General features: G+C 35.8%; 1 protein-coding gene across 1 annotated transcript; it reads left to right on the forward strand.

Moving 5' to 3' along the window:
* The first annotated feature begins 1,761 nt into the window (after window positions 1–1,761).
* Window positions 1,762–18,221, forward strand: LOC7463320 (DNA ligase 1). Its single transcript, XM_024608984.2, has 17 exons — window positions 1,762–2,737; window positions 3,495–3,611; window positions 4,230–4,331; window positions 4,424–4,540; window positions 11,931–12,161; window positions 12,245–12,339; window positions 12,971–13,058; window positions 13,815–13,946; window positions 15,226–15,338; window positions 16,077–16,178; window positions 16,264–16,325; window positions 16,510–16,581; window positions 16,683–16,756; window positions 16,839–16,895; window positions 16,999–17,076; window positions 17,518–17,595; window positions 17,699–18,221. The coding sequence occupies exons 1-17, from the start codon at window positions 1,925–1,927 to the stop codon at window positions 17,768–17,770; spliced, it is 2,403 nt and encodes an 800-aa protein (XP_024464752.2). The 5' UTR covers window positions 1,762–1,924; the 3' UTR covers window positions 17,771–18,221.
* The last annotated feature ends 1,030 nt before the right edge of the window (window positions 18,222–19,251 follow it).

Genomic DNA, 19,251 nt, shown 5'->3' on the forward strand with positions numbered 1-19,251 from the left:
TCCAAGGTTAAGAGAAACGAGAGAAATTTTGCTGGGTTTGTTGGTTGGAGGGAATGCAGCGTCAGTTCTATGGGTCACGGCTGGAAATGAAAGAGATGGAAGTTGGTTCCTCTGTTGTCGTGACTGTCATGGGTTGGAGGAGCTACCACCATGGGAGATGTTGACAATGGGTGTCGTGTCTGTCGGAGAAAGGAAGTTTGGATAAACTAAAATTCATGCTTCTTTCTTTTTACCATGATTTTTTCTTCTCTTTATTTATTCTCTCTATAGGCTATAGCTGCTACTGTTACCCTGTGGGAGAGAATGAATGGTTAACCAAAGCTGCTGGCGTTGGCTTGCAATGGTGGGTAAGGCAGCTGTTGATGGCTCTACTCACAGTGACCGACAGGCGACAGTGATAACAATGGATAAGAAAGGGAGAGAGGTTTTTCAACAGTGATAGAGGAAGAGAGAGAGGCTGTTGATTTGTATTGGTTTTAGCTTTTCTTTGGTTTTTGAAGCTGACGAATGGTCTTGTGAAGGACTGGGCTGATTTTGGGTAATGACTGAAATTGAGGAGAAAAGTAGACCGGTTATGTTGAAAAGGGGAGGCTTAACCGGCGATGGGTGCTAGACAGTGGGTTGGTGGAGCTCGTAGCGTCTCTCTGGTTAATGGTTGTGAAAGGGAAGGTGGCTATGGTGGGTGATGAATGACTTTTTTGGTTCTTTCTTGTTTTTAGAGAGAGAAGGCACATGAGGGAGAGAGATTCTTTTTTTCATGTGTACTGGAGAGTGAGGAGGGAGCATGGTTTTTTGGTGTCTCTTGAGAGAGTGTGGAAAAATGATTTTTGACCCTTTTGACCCTTTTCTCTTCTTTTGTTTTTTTGGTCTCCCCTTATAAAATTCTTTCCCCTTTATTTTTGGTAGCACATTCACTCAATTTATATTGGAATTTCTTTGGCTTAACATGGTGAGTTGTTTTTAAGTGCTAAAAAAAGAAAATAAAGAAAAAAAACATAAAATAGTTAGACCCAATGCTTGCTTCTAATAACAATTCAGGCGCGAATCATTATTTTTTACCAATTAACTTATTTTTCAGCTACCTAAAATAAACCTACATGTGCTTTTAAGGTAGCAAAAAATCAATTAAAAACTAAAAAATTAAACCGAGATTATAAATCTTTTAAAGCCTAAAGCCTTAATTTATTTTTTTAGGTAAGATGAAGATAAAAAATCATTGTCATAGAACACTTCGACTATTATAGCTGTTGAAATCATACAACCAAGTACTTTATTCACTCTCTTTTTATCCATAAGATAAAATAAATGATAAAATAAATTTTAGAATCAAAATGATAATAGTAAAAATTTAAAATTAGACATATATTATCTTGTGTTCTTTTAATTTTATAAATCTCCTATAATTTTAAGGTTAATTTCATTCTATTGAACTAGAAAGGAACTAAGTTCAAAAAAATAAAAAATCAAGAACTTAACTATTCTCCAAAACAAAACCTGGATGTTTGCTCATATCAAACCTTAATTGTTTAGTTAATTAATAATAATGTGTAAATTGGCTAAAAAAAATCTGTAATCGTTATAAACTTATAATTGAAAAAAAATAAGAAAAATTGCGTTTTCAAAAACTTTGATTTTTTTTATTTTAAATTTAGTTTTTTAGTATTTTTGGAACTAATATAAAAATAAATTTTTAAAAATATTTTTAATTTTTTTTCTAAAAGCAGTCCACAGTCACCCTCTCAGGCATACTGAATAGAGAATAGGAAATAGGAGTAACAAAATACTTCCAAAGAAAAAAACGTCAAACCCCGACAACTCCCGCCATTTCCCCTCTCTATCGACTAGCTTCCCACCACTCTTCCTCTCTCTAAAAAAGCACATAAACAGACGCGCCACCCGCAATCGTCCACCACTCCTCCAATTGATGCTCAGGCTCCGTCCATGCGTCTCTATACGCTCCATTTACTCCACGCGCCACTCCAAGCTTCTCTCTCCTCTCATTCCCTCTCTCTTCTTCTCTAAATCCCCATCATTTCTAAAAACCCACACTCTCTCTCTAAACCCTAATTCCACAATGTCCTCCTCTCGCCCCTCCGCCTTCGATGCTCTCATGTCCAACGCACGTGCCGCCGCCTCCGCTAAGAAAAAAACCCAACCCCAACCCCAATTAAAACCCAGCTCCCCCAAAAAACGCAAAACCCTAGACCATCCTCAAAACCCTGATAAAACCCTCAGTTCCGTACAAAATCCCCAAACTGATGAATCTAAAAAGCTAATTAACACTCCAGATTCATCGAATGAGCCTAAATCAGAACCAAATTCTAGGTCTGATAGCTTATTAAAAGTCAATGAATCGAATAAACTGAGAGTTGAGGATAAAAATACGGAGTTGAAGAGCAAGATTGTGTTGTTAAAGAAGAAAGCTGGGGATTTTAAGCCGGAGATGGTGGCTAATTGGGAGAAAGGAGAGAGGGTTCCGTTTATATTTGTTTCTTTGGCTTTTGATTTGATAGCGAACGAGACAGGGAGGATTGTGATTACTGATATTGTTTGTAATATGTTGAGGACTGTAATGGATACTACTCCGGAGGATTTGGTGGCTGTGGTTTATTTGTTAGCTAATAAGGTTGCCCCTGCGCATGAGGGAGTGGAACTTGGGATTGGGGAAGCTTTGATTATTAAGGCGCTGGCGGAGGCGTGTGGGAGGAAAGAGAAGGAGGTTAAGAAGCAGTATAAGGTGATTGCTTTTTGTGTTTATGTTGGTGGTTTCGTGTTTTGTTAGAATGAAATAAGAACTGAAAATGAATTTTTCTGTTAATTATTTATATGATTGCATCATTTAAGTTTTACTGTTCAGTTTTTGCTAGTGTGAAGATGATTTTAGTTGCCTGTGTAAAGATACTTCTTGAAACATGCACTTTAACTTAATGTTAAAAAAGAATAGGTGATGCTACAGAAAAGTTTGTTGAGCTAATCAAATTGCAAAAAAGTGAAAAGGGTTCGGGATGGAATCATAAATAAGAGAAATTTTTCTATGAATGCTTTAGATATAGTTTTTATTAATTCTTCCATTGGACTTGCTGAAAAATGATTTTTTTTTTATTGATGCTTTTATTGAACTTGTTGAAAACAGAAAGGAAAAATCATGTCATACTGTGAAATTAGCTGCACACATTGCTTTCTTGAATGCTAAATTTAACATTTTGGATTTGCCATCTGGTTTATCAAGGAGACTTGATGTGCACAAGTAACAACTATTAATATACAGCACAAGTAGCTTGATTATTTATCTGACATCTTGATGAAATCTACTCTAAGAAACTGCTAATGAGTTGCACATATAATAGAGGGCACTGGCTTTTATCATCTGAGTTGTTTCAGTTACACTTTCAATAACTCATTTTTGAATTTTGTAACCCTGGGTTTTTTGAATTTTGGTTGGGATTGTTATTCAAGCTCATTTTTGCTTTATGCATGTTATTTTCAATTGGCAGGACTTGGGAGATTTGGGCCTTGTTGCAAAAGCAAGTCGGTCATCCCAATCTATGATGCGCAAGCCTGATCCATTAACAATTACTAAAGTTTTCAACACATTTCAACAGATTGCTAAGGTACTCTCTACACTTAAGTTTTACTTCTTGATACCTATGAGTTTGGAACCTTTGTTCACTTGGGCACGGTTAACTTTCTTTTTGCAAGCAGGAGCAGGGGTTGCATTATCGATGCATTTGTTTTTGTAGAATTTTTATTCTGATGTATGAATAAGCTTTAGCCTTCATATCGGCGGTGTTTGTGCAAGAAAATCGCCATGCATTGCTGTAATTTTCATATATTTTCCTATCCCACCACTATAGCATATTACTAGTCCAAAATAAAGAATAGAAAGAACATTGCACACGACCTTTGGTTAGAACTTAGAATCAATCATGTTTGTGAGTTAGTTCATGGCTTGTGATGTCCCTTGAAAGAAATAGTGCATTAGAATTTATAGAGGAAAACAAATGTAATTTTTTTCTTTCAGTTTTGGCTTTTTTTTGGATCCACTCTTTCCTCTATTAGGCCATTAGGCAGCGCAGTTTATCCTTTACTAAACAAGAAAAGAATACAAAGAAACATTATTTGGAGAATAATGTGCTGGAGAAGGATACACCCACTTTCCCGTGGGAAGTAAGTTAAACAATATAGCTTAATTTAAACTACTTACCTTATTTTCTGCAAAATATTAATAGGAATCCGGGAAGGATAGTCAAGACAAGAAAAAGAACCATATCAAGGCACTTCTTGTTGCAGCCACAGACTGCGAGCCTCTGTATCTAATTCGTCTGCTTCAGGTCATGATTAAAACATGTTTTCAGATCTTTTTTTTCTTATGTTCGTTTCTTGTGGTCTAACCTTTAAACCTTCCTTTGGAGTCATTTTGCAGACAAAGTTGAGAATTGGATTGGCAGAACAGACTCTTTTGGCTGCCCTGGGACAAGCTGCTGTATATACTGAAGAGCATTCTACTCCTCCTCCACACATTCAGTCTCCTTTAGAAGAGGTAAGTTGAGGACATGCAGAAAGATAGACTAAAGAAAAAAAAAAATAGAATGCTTTAACAAAATCTAAAAACAAGCACCTTAAAATTAACGCATGTCAATCACATTTTCTGTAAAAGAGTTAACTGCTGGACGCAGGAACATGGTGGGGTTATATCTCCCAAATTGATGAGACTCTTCATTCATGATGTGAGCCTATGTTTTGAGGTCTTGGGTACATTATAAAAGTCACGACTTCTTGTTATCTGTGAAGATGATAACAGTATTTCCTTATCAGATAAATTGCAAATGCATCATGAAAACTTGTTTCCAGCTGAATAGCCTTGTGACATAACTCTTTTGGTAATTTCCATACAATTGATACTGATTACACTTACATGTTAATAATCATTACCTGGATTAAGATGAAGCAATTTAGACTTTAGGGATATGTTTGGTGCTTGGCTTGAGCACATCGTCTTAGGTATGTGATTAGCTTGAGCAGTTTGGCATATGCACGAGACTGAGGCTTGGAGGTATGGGATTCAAGTTTTGAAATAGCAAAAACTAGATGTGCTTCAGCTCCTTGTACATAATCTGTATGAAAAAGCAATAAGAAGGTGTCATTGCTATGCAAGGTGATGTGAAGGAATAGACTCCCAATTTTCTGAAATGGATTGTTATCTAAACACATTGGAGACAAGTTATCACATGGTTTCATGAAAAACTACTTTTAAGATTCCAAAACTTGAAATATGACGGAATAACATGCAATCATTATTTGATCAAGCAACACTGATATATTGTGGGGATCTAATGACAAACTGGCATCTCCTTGTGGTTTTGGAATGCATATTAATGATCATCAAGTCTGTTCATGCATTGACATCTCTCTAAGGCTTGAGAAAGTCCAAACTCTAGAGACATCTAATCAATACAGTGGTAAACTAATAGTCAATGCCAAAGGGAAAGAGTACAGGTTGTTGTCATCTCCTTATAACCTACATGTAGTTATCAACTAAATTTTGAAGGATTTAGGGAAATGGCCAACATGTCCTAGAGATTGTGGTAAACAATAATCTCCTTATGAGTAGCTTGCATGCATATTACTAGTATTTTGTGAGCAATTATCTATGTTGTATTTTGAATTTTTTGGTAGCATGCTAATGGTTGGGGCTTTCGAGTCAATGAATTGGATTCATTTATCAGCATTTTCCTTTTCCATATGAAGTTATTTGATAGTTGTAGTTATCCTACAATATTTTACCCACCAAAAAGTGGACTTTTTTGTCACTTCCAAAGATAAGGTTGGAGACTGTACCACACAATGCTTCAACTTCAAATGCTTATGTTTTGTTGCCTCAATGTTTCTTGGAATTTTCATTTTTTTATATGTATTTCAATGAGAGGTATACTGAGGACCTTCTTTCTTTGTTCTAAATTCTTAATCCTCTATACTGAGGTACCTTTATTTGCAAGTCTTGCTTAAAACTAAGATTCCGGTTTGGTTGATGGTTCCTTATAGGATAAAAACTAACAATTTAGTACAAGCTTGCAGGCTGTTTAGGGCATTGTCACCTTTATATGGACATTATGTTAGGACACCTTTTCCTAGGATGTTCTATTATTTAGGATGTGTGGATTAGGTTGTTTGTTTTTGGTGGTGAACAATGGATCTTCCCTTCTGAGCCTGGAGGTTATTGACAATTTTCATGCAGTTTGGGATCACAAACATTGGAAGATTTTTCTTAACTTCGCTTTCTATTGTGTGATTTAGATTGTTTGAATTTTTTTTGTGATTTAGAATGTTTGGAAAAAAAAATATAGCAAAACTTTTAAGAACCAAAATTTTGAGGCACCTATTTGTCAAGGTCGGTCCTTGACAATGGAGGTTGATAGTGAGAAAAGAGATTAAGAAATAGAGAAATAGAGGGAGGAAGAAGTTCTGCAATTACAGAAAAAGATTCTTACTCAATGACTTGGTTTACACGTTTTCTACAACATGTATTTATACCTTGAAACTAACCATTGGTTTGCTTATTATTGGCAGTAACTAACTTCCCTAACTGTCTCTAACTACCTCTAATTGAATTAACTAACTATTCCACACATGTCAGTTCTTATTCATCACATGTTAAATGCTTGTGGATTGCTGCTGCAATGGCTCCTACTGCTTTGTTCCTGCTGCTGACATTGTAACTTCTTGATTACTTAACAATTACTCCCCCCTTTAACATTCTTCTGCAAACATATTAGACTATTGCACCAACCCATCACTACTGCCCTTTTGTCTCTCTTGATCAACTTCCTATCTAATATTGCTACTGGAACAATTTTCACTCTCCCAGCATGATCCATTGTAGGTAGGGTAGTGGTAGTCACTTCCTTTTCACTCAATTTCTTCTTGAGGAGCGAAACATGAAAAGCTAGGTGTACAATAACATCTTCTGGCAATTCCAATTTATGAACTATCGAACCAATCTTCTGTAATACCTTGTATGGACCATAGAACCGTGGATTGAACTTGAATTGCTTCCTCAAAGCTACACTTGATTGGCTGTAAGGTTGTAACTTCAAGTAAACATAGTCTCATGCTTTGAATTCCCTGTCAGTTCTATGTTTATTTTCCACTTGCTTCATTCTGTGCGCTGTCTTCTTTAATTGCTGCTGTAAGAAATGGTCATTGGTTATCACCTCCTCCACTGCAGCTACTGGACTAGATTCTTGAGTGGTCCGTTCCCTTTGTGGTGGGTAGGTACCCAAACAGTGCTTGAAAGGGGCTCATATTGATAGAAGAATGGAAACTTGTGTTGTACCACCATTGAGCCAATGACAACCTTTTGAACCACCTTTTTGGTTGATACATTGTCATACATCTAAGAATCCCAAACATTGATTAACTTGTTCTGTTTGTTCATCAGATTGTGGATGATAAGTAGAACTCATGTTCAATTTAACTCGTTTTCTTGAATAATTCTCTCCAAAATATGCTTGTAAACACCTTATCTCTGTCTGTTACTATGGATGTTGGAAAGCCATGAAATTTGTATAGATGATCCATGAATAGTTGAGCTACCTTCTGAGTTGTGAATGGATGAGACGTAGCCACAAAATGCCCAAACTTACTGAATCTGTCGACCACCACCATAATAGTGTCCTTCCCTGCAGACCTTGGTTGATCTTCTAAGAAATTTACTGTAAAATTTCTCCAAGCTTCTTTTGGAATTGTTAGAGGTTTGCAACAACCTAGGATATGCATTTCTCTCAAGCTTTGCCTGCTTATAGATTTCACGTTCCTCAACAGCTTGCATAACCATTTTCTTCATGGATGGCCAATAGAATGAAGATTTTAACCTTCTATAAGAGTTTTGAATTCCAGCATGATCACCAAGATAGGAATCATGAGCTGCCAGTACTATTATGCTCCTTAAGTTTCCATCTGAGCCGATCACAACCCTACCTTTGAATCTCAAAATACCTTCTAGCAATGTATACTGTGGCCAAGTATAGGGATTCACTAGCTTTTCCACTAATACTACATGCACCAAAGGATCATTTTTATAAGTCTCTTGTATCTCCTTATGCCAAGCTGGTACAATGGTAGTAATTACACTTGAGCTTCCATGTTGAACCCCATCCATCTTGCTAGAATCATTAATATCCTTAGTGACAAGCCTTCTTGATAATGCATCTACTGCTAGGTTCTTTTTCCCTTTCCTGTATTGGATTTGATAGTTGAGTTCCAACAGCTTGGTCAACCCTTTTCGTTGCAAGAGTGTATGCATCTTCTGTTCCAGAAGATACCTTGACTCTCATGGTTTGTTTCGATAACAAACTGATTATGCTCTAAGTAATGCCTCCATCGATCCACTGCCATTAAGATTGCTATATACTCCTTTTTGTAAATTGATAGTCCCAAGTGTTTTGTACCAATGCCTTATTGAAAAAGGCTAGAGGTCTTCCTTCCTGACCCAACACAACTCATAGTCCATTAGTGCAAGCATTAGTTTCCAGCACAAAGACCTTCCTAAAATCTAGCAATGCTAATACATGTGCTGTGCGCAAGTCTCCCTTCAACCTTTCAAATGTTTCTTGAGCCATTTCATTCCAGCCAAAGCTATATTTTTTCAACAGCTCAATTAGTGGTTTCCTGATAATTCCAAATTTCTTGATGAACTTCCTGTAGTAACCAGCTAGCTCCAAGAATTCCCTCCATTCCTTAATTGTGTGTAGTGCTGGCCATTCTTGGATTGCTGCAGTTTTTTTAGGATCAATGACTACAACATTTCCAGAGATAATATGTCTAAAATACTCTACTTTCTTCCCACAGAAGGTATACTTGGATTGTTTTGCGAAGAGTTGATTAACTCTTAATTGTTCCAAGACCAAACCTAAGATGATTGAGGTGTAGTTCTAGTATAGAACTATACACTAATATATCATAAAAAAAACCAATACAAATTTTCTAAGAAATGGCTCCAGTATAGTGTTCATCAGTGACCGGAGCATTGGTCAATCCAAAAGGCATCACCTTGAACTCATAATGTCCCTGGTGTGTCCTAAAGCCGTCTTTTCTACATCTCCTTCAAACATCCTAACCTAGTGATGGCCAGACCTTAGGTCCAGTTTAGAGAAGAATTCTGAACCATTAAGCTCATCCACCAACTCGTCTATTAATGGAATTGGAAACTTGTTCTTGATAGTTAGATTATTCAGTTGCCTTTAATCTATATAGAATCTCTATGTGCTATCCTTCTTCTTGACTAACAGGACTGGAGAAGCAAAAGGGTTACTGCAGTGCTGGATTATTCCTTTCCTGAGCATATCTTTCACTAATTTCTCAATTTCTTCCTTATGAATGAAGGAACTCTTGTATGGTCTGATATTAACTGGTTCTGCTCCTGGAATTAATGGAATTTTATGATTTAGACTCCCGACAGATGACAATTGAGTAGGTTCTGCAAACAGTGTGTGAAATTCCTGCGGTAATGCTTCAATTTTAGGGTGACAAATTGCCTTTTCTGCAACTTCCATAGCTTCCAGAATAAAAAACTGTCCAACAAAGTCATATAATACCTCTTTAAGTTTCTTATGGACCTTATTTACAGTAATCTCTTGTAATTCAGCCTCCTTTCCTATACCTCTCAATTCAATGCTGCTTCTATTTTTCTTGAATGAAAATTTCATTCTCATGAAATCAAACAAAATAGGTGAGTACCCTCTTAACCAATCCACTCCCAATACAATGTCACACCTCCTTAGTTTCAAAATTCTAAGATTTGCATGGAACTCATAATCTTGCATGAACCACTGAAATCCTGGACTGTAACCATCACACTTCATAATGTTTCCATTAGCAACAGTAATTGCCAACACTGTTGTTTTACAATCACAACCTTAATTTTGCAGCATCACTTGCTCATCAATGAAGCTAAGAGTGCTTCCACTATCTATTAGCATCACCAACTTCTTTCCTTGACAGCCACCCCTGATTCTGATAATATTATGAGTATATCTATCAGCTAAAGCATGTAAAGACAGTCCATATTCCTCGATTCCATCTTCTCTTATTGCCTTTTCATTTTCCTGTTCTTCTACTTAAAAGAATTCTTCTTTACAATCCTCCAATCCTTCTATCATGTTTAGTCTTTTGTTACACATCTATGGCCAGGAGTAAACTTTTCTCCACACTTAAAACACAATCCAAGTTTCCTTCTTTGTTCATAAAGATTATTAGATGCTAGTTTATTGTTAATCAATAATTTCCCCTCTTGCTGGTTAAAAACTACCTGACAATTTGCCATAGCCAATCACCAAAGGAGTTCTTGAGAACATCCTATTCTTCTTGGTGATTGCCCTATTATATTCTTCTTGCCATTTAGCCTATTCAAAGGTTTGCAATAATGTAGTTGGCTTGAGAATCTTTAACATAGGCTTGATGTCTTCCTTGAGTCCACTTATAAAACTGGACATGATAAGCTTTAGGTAAAGAGGAATTAAGTACACTCATTAAAGACTTAATTTTCTCCAACTTATCCACATATTCTTCTACACTTTTTTCTTGTTCTAGCTTGTTGAACTCTTCCACCACATCATTTTGACAGCCAAATCATATACATATTGCTTTTGTGAATTCATCCCGGTTGGATAAATCATTCCTTCCTACCAAGAACCTTTCATAACAAATCTCAGCCTTTCCTTCCATGTACAAGGCAACAATCTCTACCCACTAATGAACACGTATGAAATGCATTTTAAAGAATCTCCTATATTTTTTGATCCAACCACAAGGGTTCTCTCTATAAATTAGGCAGGTCTACCTTTGGCAAGGCTATATTATACCCTGTCCTGCTTCCTTCTTGGATTTCTAAAACATCTCCCCTATTGCTATTCTGGTGAAAGGAATTGTTTCCTTCTAGAGTGGTTCCTTCCCTTCTTCCATGCTCTCAATCCATGTTAGCCTTGAAAGAGTTAAAATTTGATAGCATATTAACCTTGAAAGAGTTCAAAGTTGATAGCACTGTATCCAATTATAATTGCAATTGTTCCACCTCTATTCTAATCCTTTGTATTTCTTCATTGGTGCGTTTATTGTGCTCTTCTAGAGCTTTTATCTATTATTGTCTTCCATGGCGAGTTAGAAGTATTTGTGTGGATCTTCTAGAGCTTTGACACCAAATTGTCAAGGAAGGTCCTTGACAATGGAGGTTGTTAGTGAGAAAAGAGATTAATAAATAGAAAAATAGAGGGAAGAAGAAGTTCTGCAATTACAGAAAAAGATTCTTATTCAATGACTTGGTTTACATGTTTTCTACACCATGTATTTATACCTTGAAACTAACCATTGCTCTGCTTATTATCGGCAGTAACTAACTTCCCTAACTGTCTCTAACTACCTCTAACTGAATTAACTAACTATTCTACACTGGTCAATTCTTATTCATCACATGTTAAATGCTTGTGGATTGCTGCTGCAATGGCTCCTGCTGCTGAGATTGTAACTTCTTGATTACGTAACACTATTATACAATAAAGGCTTTGATTTCTTGGAGGAGTTTATCTTGCTGATATTCAGCGATTTGTGAGCACTTGTTTTTTAAGATGTTGTCTTTTCATGAGGATGCCTTATTCTTCTCTTTTGTAAATTTGTTTCGATCTTTCTTAATAAATTTATTCGTATTCTGTTTTCAGTTTGTTTCTACTGGGATCTTGTGTATAAGATGTAAAAGTTTCCAGTCATTGTTTGTGTTGAGTAGTTATGACTTTTAAGAGGTATCTGGAGTAATTGCTGGAATCCATTTTAGGATATGTAACCAATGGTTGAAACTTGACAGTTTTTCTATATCTTTTATTTTATTTTATTTTATTTTATTTTTCCTTGACTTTGGTGCTATATAACTGTGTATGTAACAGGCTGCAAAGATTGTTAAACAAGTTTACTCTGTGCTTCCTGTCTATGATAAAATAGTCCCTGCTCTTCTTAGTGATGGCGTATGGAATCTTCCCAAGACATGCAGCTTCACACCTGGTGTTCCAGTTGGACCTATGCTGGCAAAACCAACCAAAGGGGTTTCTGAGATAGTAACTAAATTTCAGGATATGGAATTCTCCTGTGAATACAAGTATGATGGAGAACGTGCCCAGGTGATACTAATTAGTCACACTGCTTTTCTTTTGTTGCTTTAAGCATCCTTGTTTTATGATATAATTTCATTTGCTTGATGCAGATACATTACTTGGAGAATGGTTCGGTTGAGATATATAGTCGAAATTCTGAGCGAAATACTGGAAAATTTCCTGATGTTGTTGCTGTAATTTCCCGGTGAGTTTCATTTCTTATCAGGGATTCCTTTTCTTCTATGATATAGGTGGTCGTTTGTTTGAAACTCCAAGGACTTTTGACATTGGAAAGATTCTATAAATTTAAATGAGTGAGTTTTGCTGCTTTGTACTCAAGTTAAGAGAAGCGGTGGCTACTATATGGATGCTCAAATCAGCTTCTTCTATCTCATTTACTGCAATGGCTACAGATTGTGCTCTGCAATTTTGAAGCCTTTAGTATTTTTCTTACTTTCCTCATTTTTTAGCAACATCTAGTAAGTGTGTTGCAACGCCTATTCCTTTTTTCATGTACTCTATAAGGTAGTCTTCTATCTCCTTGCATACAATCTTGAATAAATCATATGTTCTTCAAATTGTTGTTCAGGGTTTGACTTGCGTTGATTCAGAATTCTAAATGCAATCTTACCTGGATAATTATATTGTATCTTTACACACACACACACACACACACACAAGATTCTTCATGCTTACATCTGGTTTATTATGAACTAAATTTCATCAAGAGATTTATTCTCTTTGTCTGGCACTATACTCTCTGATGACCATAGTTAGTGGTTTTCTAATTAATTGTTTGTAATTGGTAGTTGCTAATGCTTACTTTCTTTGTGCAGATTAAAGAGGCCCTCAGCAAGCTCATTTATTCTGGATTGTGAACTAGTTGCGTATGATAGAGAAAAAAAGAAAATTCTCCCCTTTCAGGTAATTTATGATCAATTGAAGTATTTTGTTATTTGTATAAAACACTACCACTTCGAAGTAATACAATATATATTTTTTGTTCATATTTTCGTGGAAGACGGACTTTGTGAATTCAAACTTGATAATTGCTTAAATATTGTTATTTGAATTCTTTGAATGTTCTGATATTGTAAATCCTGTATAGCATAAGGAATAAACAATGAAAATGAATCTCCTTTTTGCTTCAATAATATAACTGGATTTGTAAAATACAATATACATTTATTCATGTCAAAAATAGCTGTTGGGCAATAAGAATAGTGACAGGACTAATATTAAAGAAGGGCAGAGTAGGTCACTATGCCAATTCCTACTTTAAGTGAAAAGTCAAATCCCTAAGCTGGTTGACTTGTTTGTTTGGTTGTACTTTTTTCTCTGAATGTTGCATAAGGAATAAACAATGAAAATGAATCTCCTTTTTGCTTCAATAATATAACTGGATTTGTAAAATAAAATATACATTTATTCATGTCAAAAATAGCTGTTTGGCAATAAGAATAGTGACAGGACTAATATTAAAGAAGGGCAGAGTAGGTCACTATGCCAATTCCTACTTTAAGTGAAAAGTCAAATCCCTAAGCTGGTTGACTTGTTTGTTTGGTTGTACTTTTTTCTCTTAATGTTGTGTAAAATAAATCTAGATGGCCACCAAGTATTGGGATTCATGCTCTTTTGAGTTAAGATGGATAAAGCTTTAATTTGTATGTATTTGTGCAGATCCTCAGCACCCGGGCCCGAAAAAATGTGGTGATGAGTGATATCAAGGTTAATGTTTGCATATATGCCTTCGACATGTTGTATCTTAATGACCAACCACTTATTCAGAAAGAACTGAAAGTTCGTAGAGAGGTACAAGGTTTTCATTACTGGTCATTTAGTTCATGTATTTGTTGCAGTCTTTCTACTACTTGGTAATAAAATTTGTCAGAGGCTAGGGTTTCTGAAGTGAGAACTTTTAATAGTATTGCTTTCACATAAAACTAAAACAAATATTCTGTGTTGAAATGTATCTGAAATACGTGGTAAGGTAGGATTGCAAAGTCCATTTAGTGTGTATTTTTTTCATACTTGTTGACATTTAAGTTCGGTATATATTGTCAAATTGTCAATCCTTTTAAATTGCCAGTATTAACTCTAAATATTTTCCGTATTGCTTTTGGTGGTGCAATACTTGGAGCTCCCCCTCCTCTCTGTTTCTCTCAAATAATGATTTTTAGTTTTAGTGGTAACCCTTACTAATGTCATCAGGGTGACAATGTGAAGGTATTGTGCATATTCTAAGTGCAATCAATGGACAAAGAGCCTTTCAAAAGCCTGTAGGGCTGGCCCATTTCACAATAAAATTGTTTTCGTAATTTGTCATAAATATTGTTGTTTTATTTCTGCTAGGGCTATTCTAAGAATACTAATTAGCTGCAAGGGAAGAGCCATCCTCTTTTAATGCTATTTGATTTTGCATGCAACATAGATGGATTGGGTCAATTTTTATGATTAAAAGCTCACTCCATTAAAATTAATCTGGAATCAATTAACAAATAATTTAGGAGGTTGTGAGGAATGAGTTGTCGATTTTCTTTGCTCCATTTCTAATTTTGATAAAAAATTCCTTTGTTCTACTATACTTCATTCATTTTACTCCATTTTTTTTTGGACTTGAATTCTTGGCCTATCATACACACAGACAGTGCAATAGTGTCTTTCTATGTGAGATAAATTAGTGCTGATATGCTGCATAAATATCTGTTTTAATATAGGAATTGATAAGCAATATGAAGCATGCTTCAAGGTTCCTTTTCATTTCTTAAAAGTCTGGGATCTTGGGTTATATAATTAACCTGTAAATTAGCTGCCCTTGTAATCATTTTCCTATATAATTATTCATATTGATGATTGGTTTTGAGAGAATTTATTAAATTTATTAAAGCATGCATGACATTCTATTATAGGGTTTCTCTATGTATACATAGTCGTCATCCCTTTGTCCATAAACATTCTATGAAGTAAAGAATGTGCTGCCAATGAACTTCCACCTATATTTTTCTCATTTGGCTTGGATGTATTCATCTGCTCAAGTCAGAAACTACTGATGTATTGATACTGATGGTCCCATGACTTTGGACCTGTATAGCATCTTTACAGTTCATTCGAGGAAGAACCTGGATTTTTTCAGTTTGCAACTGCAATAACATCAAATGATCTTGAAGAGATACAAAAATTCCTCGACACTGCTGTTGATGCCAGGTCATTATCTTGTTTTTTTTACCATTTTCAGTTGACAACTGAACATGAACCTGATTTATACATGTATGTGTTTTTAGCTGTGGTTATCAAATATGAAAATTTGGTATTGCTGCAAGGGCTTCTCTATCTTTAATCGTAAGTTTTTGAGGTCGAAGTTCTGACACATCTCATTAACTGCAAGGTTACTTTGAAAGTGATTCTTTGCTCTTGACAGAGATTACTGAGTTTGTGTGGCTTTTTAATCTTTTTTAATGTTATTGGAAAAAAAATAATTCATTTTATGGAAATTGGAAAACTTGGTTTGATTTCTGATTTTCATTTAAACCTTCAAATTTAAAGCTTTCTTGATGAAATATCTCTAATTGTTTATCCATACATTTTTATACCTGAACTCATTTTAGTATTCCAAGAAATCTTGAAGCTTATTACTAAAGGCTGCAAAACTTGGGCACAGGAATGTTTCTGAACGCTGGACTTGCTTGTTTATTTGAATGCTGGCCTCACATATTTTATATCATTTTTTTTTTTGAATGAAGTGAGGCCGTGTAGAATATAACAATGCTGATGCCTGGAAACTTGGAACTTGATTTATTTTCAAATTAATGTCTTTTGGATGTTGTAAAGTAAAAGTTGAATGTCACAGAAGTTTTTTGAAAGTCCTTCCTTTTTCATGTACATTACAATGACATGCTAAGCTAGTATTTATTTTTGGGGTTATTGACTCGTCTTAGTTTGCAGTTGTGAGGGTTTAATCATCAAAACAATGAATAAGGATGCTACATATGAACCTTCAAGGCGATCACATAACTGGCTGAAATTGAAGAAAGATTATATGGAAAGGTAGGATGAATGAATTAGGGTGTTTTCATCCTTATTGCACAGTTTTTGTTTCGGCTAAATTTTTTGAATGTGCTGTGCTCTGCAGTATTGGAGACTCACTAGATCTAGTGCCTATTGGTGCTTTCCATGGTCGTGGAAAACGTACAGGTAAATGCTGTTTTTGTTGAAGCATATACTTCTGTTTCAATGCATATGCAGGCCAGATACAGCCTTGATAACAGATTGCTTTGATTTTATATTTTTTCTGGTGGGGTTGGGGGTGTTTAGTGGGAGGTGTTCTAGTTTCAGGTCGCGGCCCTTTTGGTTCATGATGCTATTGTTTGGTTTTTAGGTGTCTATGGTGCTTTTCTCCTTGCTTGTTATAATAGCAACAACGAAGAATTCCAGAGCATATGTAAAATAGGTAACTCAAAAATAATTTTCTGGATTTGTTTCATGTCAATTAAGGTTTTCTTTTTTTTAACAACGGTGCCATTCTTTTCTTTTTCTTGCTGTTATGGGCAGGCACTGGATTTTCTGAACAAGTGCTTGAGGAACGTTCTGCTAGTCTCCGTTCACAAGTGATTCCCAAACCAAAGGTACAGTTCTTATGCTTTTTGATGTGACCAGCAGAGTCCTGTGTTTTTACTATGCCAGTTCTAACTTTATAGTTGGTTCCAGTCATACTATAGATTTGGAGATACTATTAAACCAGATGTGTGGTTTGAACCCAAGGAGGTATTTTGATCTACCTTTTCTCATGAAAAATGTTAATGTTGGTTTTATACTATGCTGAGCAGAAGCTCTGTTTCTTTGCTGATTTTGTTTCTGGAAAAAAAAGGTGTGGGAGGTGAAAGCAGCAGACTTGACTATTAGCCCTGTTCATCGTGCTGCAATTGGTGAAGTTGATCCTAACAAGGTTGAATTCATCTTGTTTCCATAATGCTTTATTTAAACAAAATTGGCTCTATGTTGGTAGCGCTGCCTACTTCAGATATATATGAGGCGCATAATGAATTAACTAAAAAATTTCCCCATTAATGGCCTGAACATTTAGACATGTATTTCCATGCATGTGTATTCAGATACCTCCTATTAATGTGATTGCCATATTGTGTGCACCATTTTTTAAATTTCCTGTTTTGCAAAACGGGGTTCGGGCACTTGATGATTACCTTGCCAGGAGGAAAGGTTAAGATTGTTGTACTTGTATGGGATGTGCTCACTAATTTGTGAGTCCTTTTGATGGTTTGGATCTAAGCTTTTTTATCCTCTTTCCTTTAACAGTTCCTTGTTGTCGAACCAAACCACAAAAATGTTTTCTGCTTCTTAATCTTATTTCTTGTCTTTCTTGTTCAAGGGAATTTCACTAAGATTTCCACGTCTTGTTCGAGTTCGAGAAGACAAGTCTCCAGAGCAAGCCTCATCATCAGAGCAGGTAATGAACAGTCTTATAGTTGCTGATTGTTTTATGGGAAAAGGAAGAAAAAATGGTTTTGTTGGCTAGAACTTCAATTCATGCGTTGCTCTGCACATTTCAGGTTGCTGAGATGTATAATGCCCAAAAGCATAATCATCAAAACAATCAAGATGACAATGATGATGATGATTGAAGGATAGGATTCTGGTGTCATTTCCAGACAAGTTTCCCTGTAAAGACCAGCAATGTTGTGGCAAACCCTTACCATTCCATAACCCATTGACTCCTTGTCTTTGAGCCTCCATGCTCGAAGGACTGCTCAATCATAACTACCAGATCCGTCCCCCTTTGCATGCTGCACTCAAAAGCAGCCAGAGATTACTTTATTGTAGTTGTATTTGGAGAAAAGAAAATCATGTGTACGCTATTTGAAATTTTGATGATGTACAGTTTGAATTTAGTCAATAATAGTTTATCAGATATGGCTGTTTTGATTATAAAAAAAAAAAAAGAGTAATCTCAAGGCACGCATCTGCATAATGTTAAGAAATTAGTGTTAGTGGTTAGTAATTTGTGAGATGGAATTTGTATTATCATGATCGAATGAATTAGTCATCGCTATAAAGAGTAAATGCTCTGGTAAAGCTTTTTCTTAATGCTCAGATACTCTGAAGGTCTGAAGAAGGATTTCAAGGATGTAGCTCTTGATATTCAAAGTATATTATAGATCGTCTCCCAAGGATACTAATCAAAAAGGTAATAGTTAAATGTCGTAGTGATTAGATAAAATTTTTAATTTCAATTTCTTGCAGATCGTATTTTTCCAATTTCTACATTAAACACATGTTATGCAACAAATAGCTAGGTTCAGGGACCTGAGCGAACTTGAAGTCTGTACTGTACTGTTACTCCCCCCCCCCCCCAACAAATGTCACTGTTCCGTGAAGGAAAAGCTTTGAAAACAGAAGTTGCCCAGTTGTCGAAGGACGAAGATGGCAGCAAAGAAGCGAGAGAGAAGGAGGGAGAAAACATGGAGTAGGGATATTTCAGTGTGGAGTTTTGGCATTTGGGTGGTGAAGTTAAAATCAAGTGACGTGCATACAATGTGTTTGTTAGAAGTGTGGAAACAGTAGAAGTGCACTTGTAACGTGTTTGTTGCTTTGATTGTGAGGAGTGTGGAAACAGTAGTTGTGTCCTTCGTAACTCAGTATAAATGGAAAAACTGACAGTCTAATAGAAAGTGTTTGTGTTTTTATTTAGCTGAGTGGTCAATGTGACAAGTTCTCTCTCTGCAGCCTGGAAGATATTTCATCGAAAACAATATCCTCTATTGAAAGACTCCATAAAATGCTTGGATTGCATGATAATGGACTTGCTGCTGTAGCAAGGAACTCCATTCAATGCCTTTCAGAAGGTGATGCCACTAGTAAAGTTGGTGCATCGTCTGAAACTCCTTCTTGTCGCCTATTGGTGATTTGTCAATTTGTCTAACATCAGATTCTACCGGCCTTTCCTTCGCTGAGTTGTGATCTTCGTTGTTTTGGAGACAAAGAGGGCACCGGTTTGGACCATGAACACCAAATCGATGTATTTTATCCTGAGTTGTAAATTTTTGTTGGACAACCAACCATGGAAGAAAAGATTGCCTTGGAATAGTATTCTTAAACCACACAA

This window comes from Populus trichocarpa, chromosome 9 (assembly GCF_000002775.5).
Source record: "Populus trichocarpa isolate Nisqually-1 chromosome 9, P.trichocarpa_v4.1, whole genome shotgun sequence".
Taxonomy (NCBI): domain Eukaryota; kingdom Viridiplantae; phylum Streptophyta; class Magnoliopsida; order Malpighiales; family Salicaceae; genus Populus; species Populus trichocarpa.

What these genes read in the sequence shown, in the direction of transcription:
- LOC7463320 (XM_024608984.2), top strand. Translation starts at nt 1,925, where the DNA reads ATGCTCAGGCTCCGTCCATGCGTCTCTATACGCTCCATTTACTCCACG. An exon ending in AGGTTAAGAAGCAGTATAAG is followed by an intron (nt 2,738 to 3,494) that starts GTGATTGCTTTT and finishes TTCAATTGGCAG; the next exon opens with GACTTGGGAGATTTGGGCCT. An exon ending in CCAGAGCATATGTAAAATAG is followed by an intron (nt 16,582 to 16,682) that starts GTAACTCAAAAA and finishes TGTTATGGGCAG; the next exon opens with GCACTGGATTTTCTGAACAA.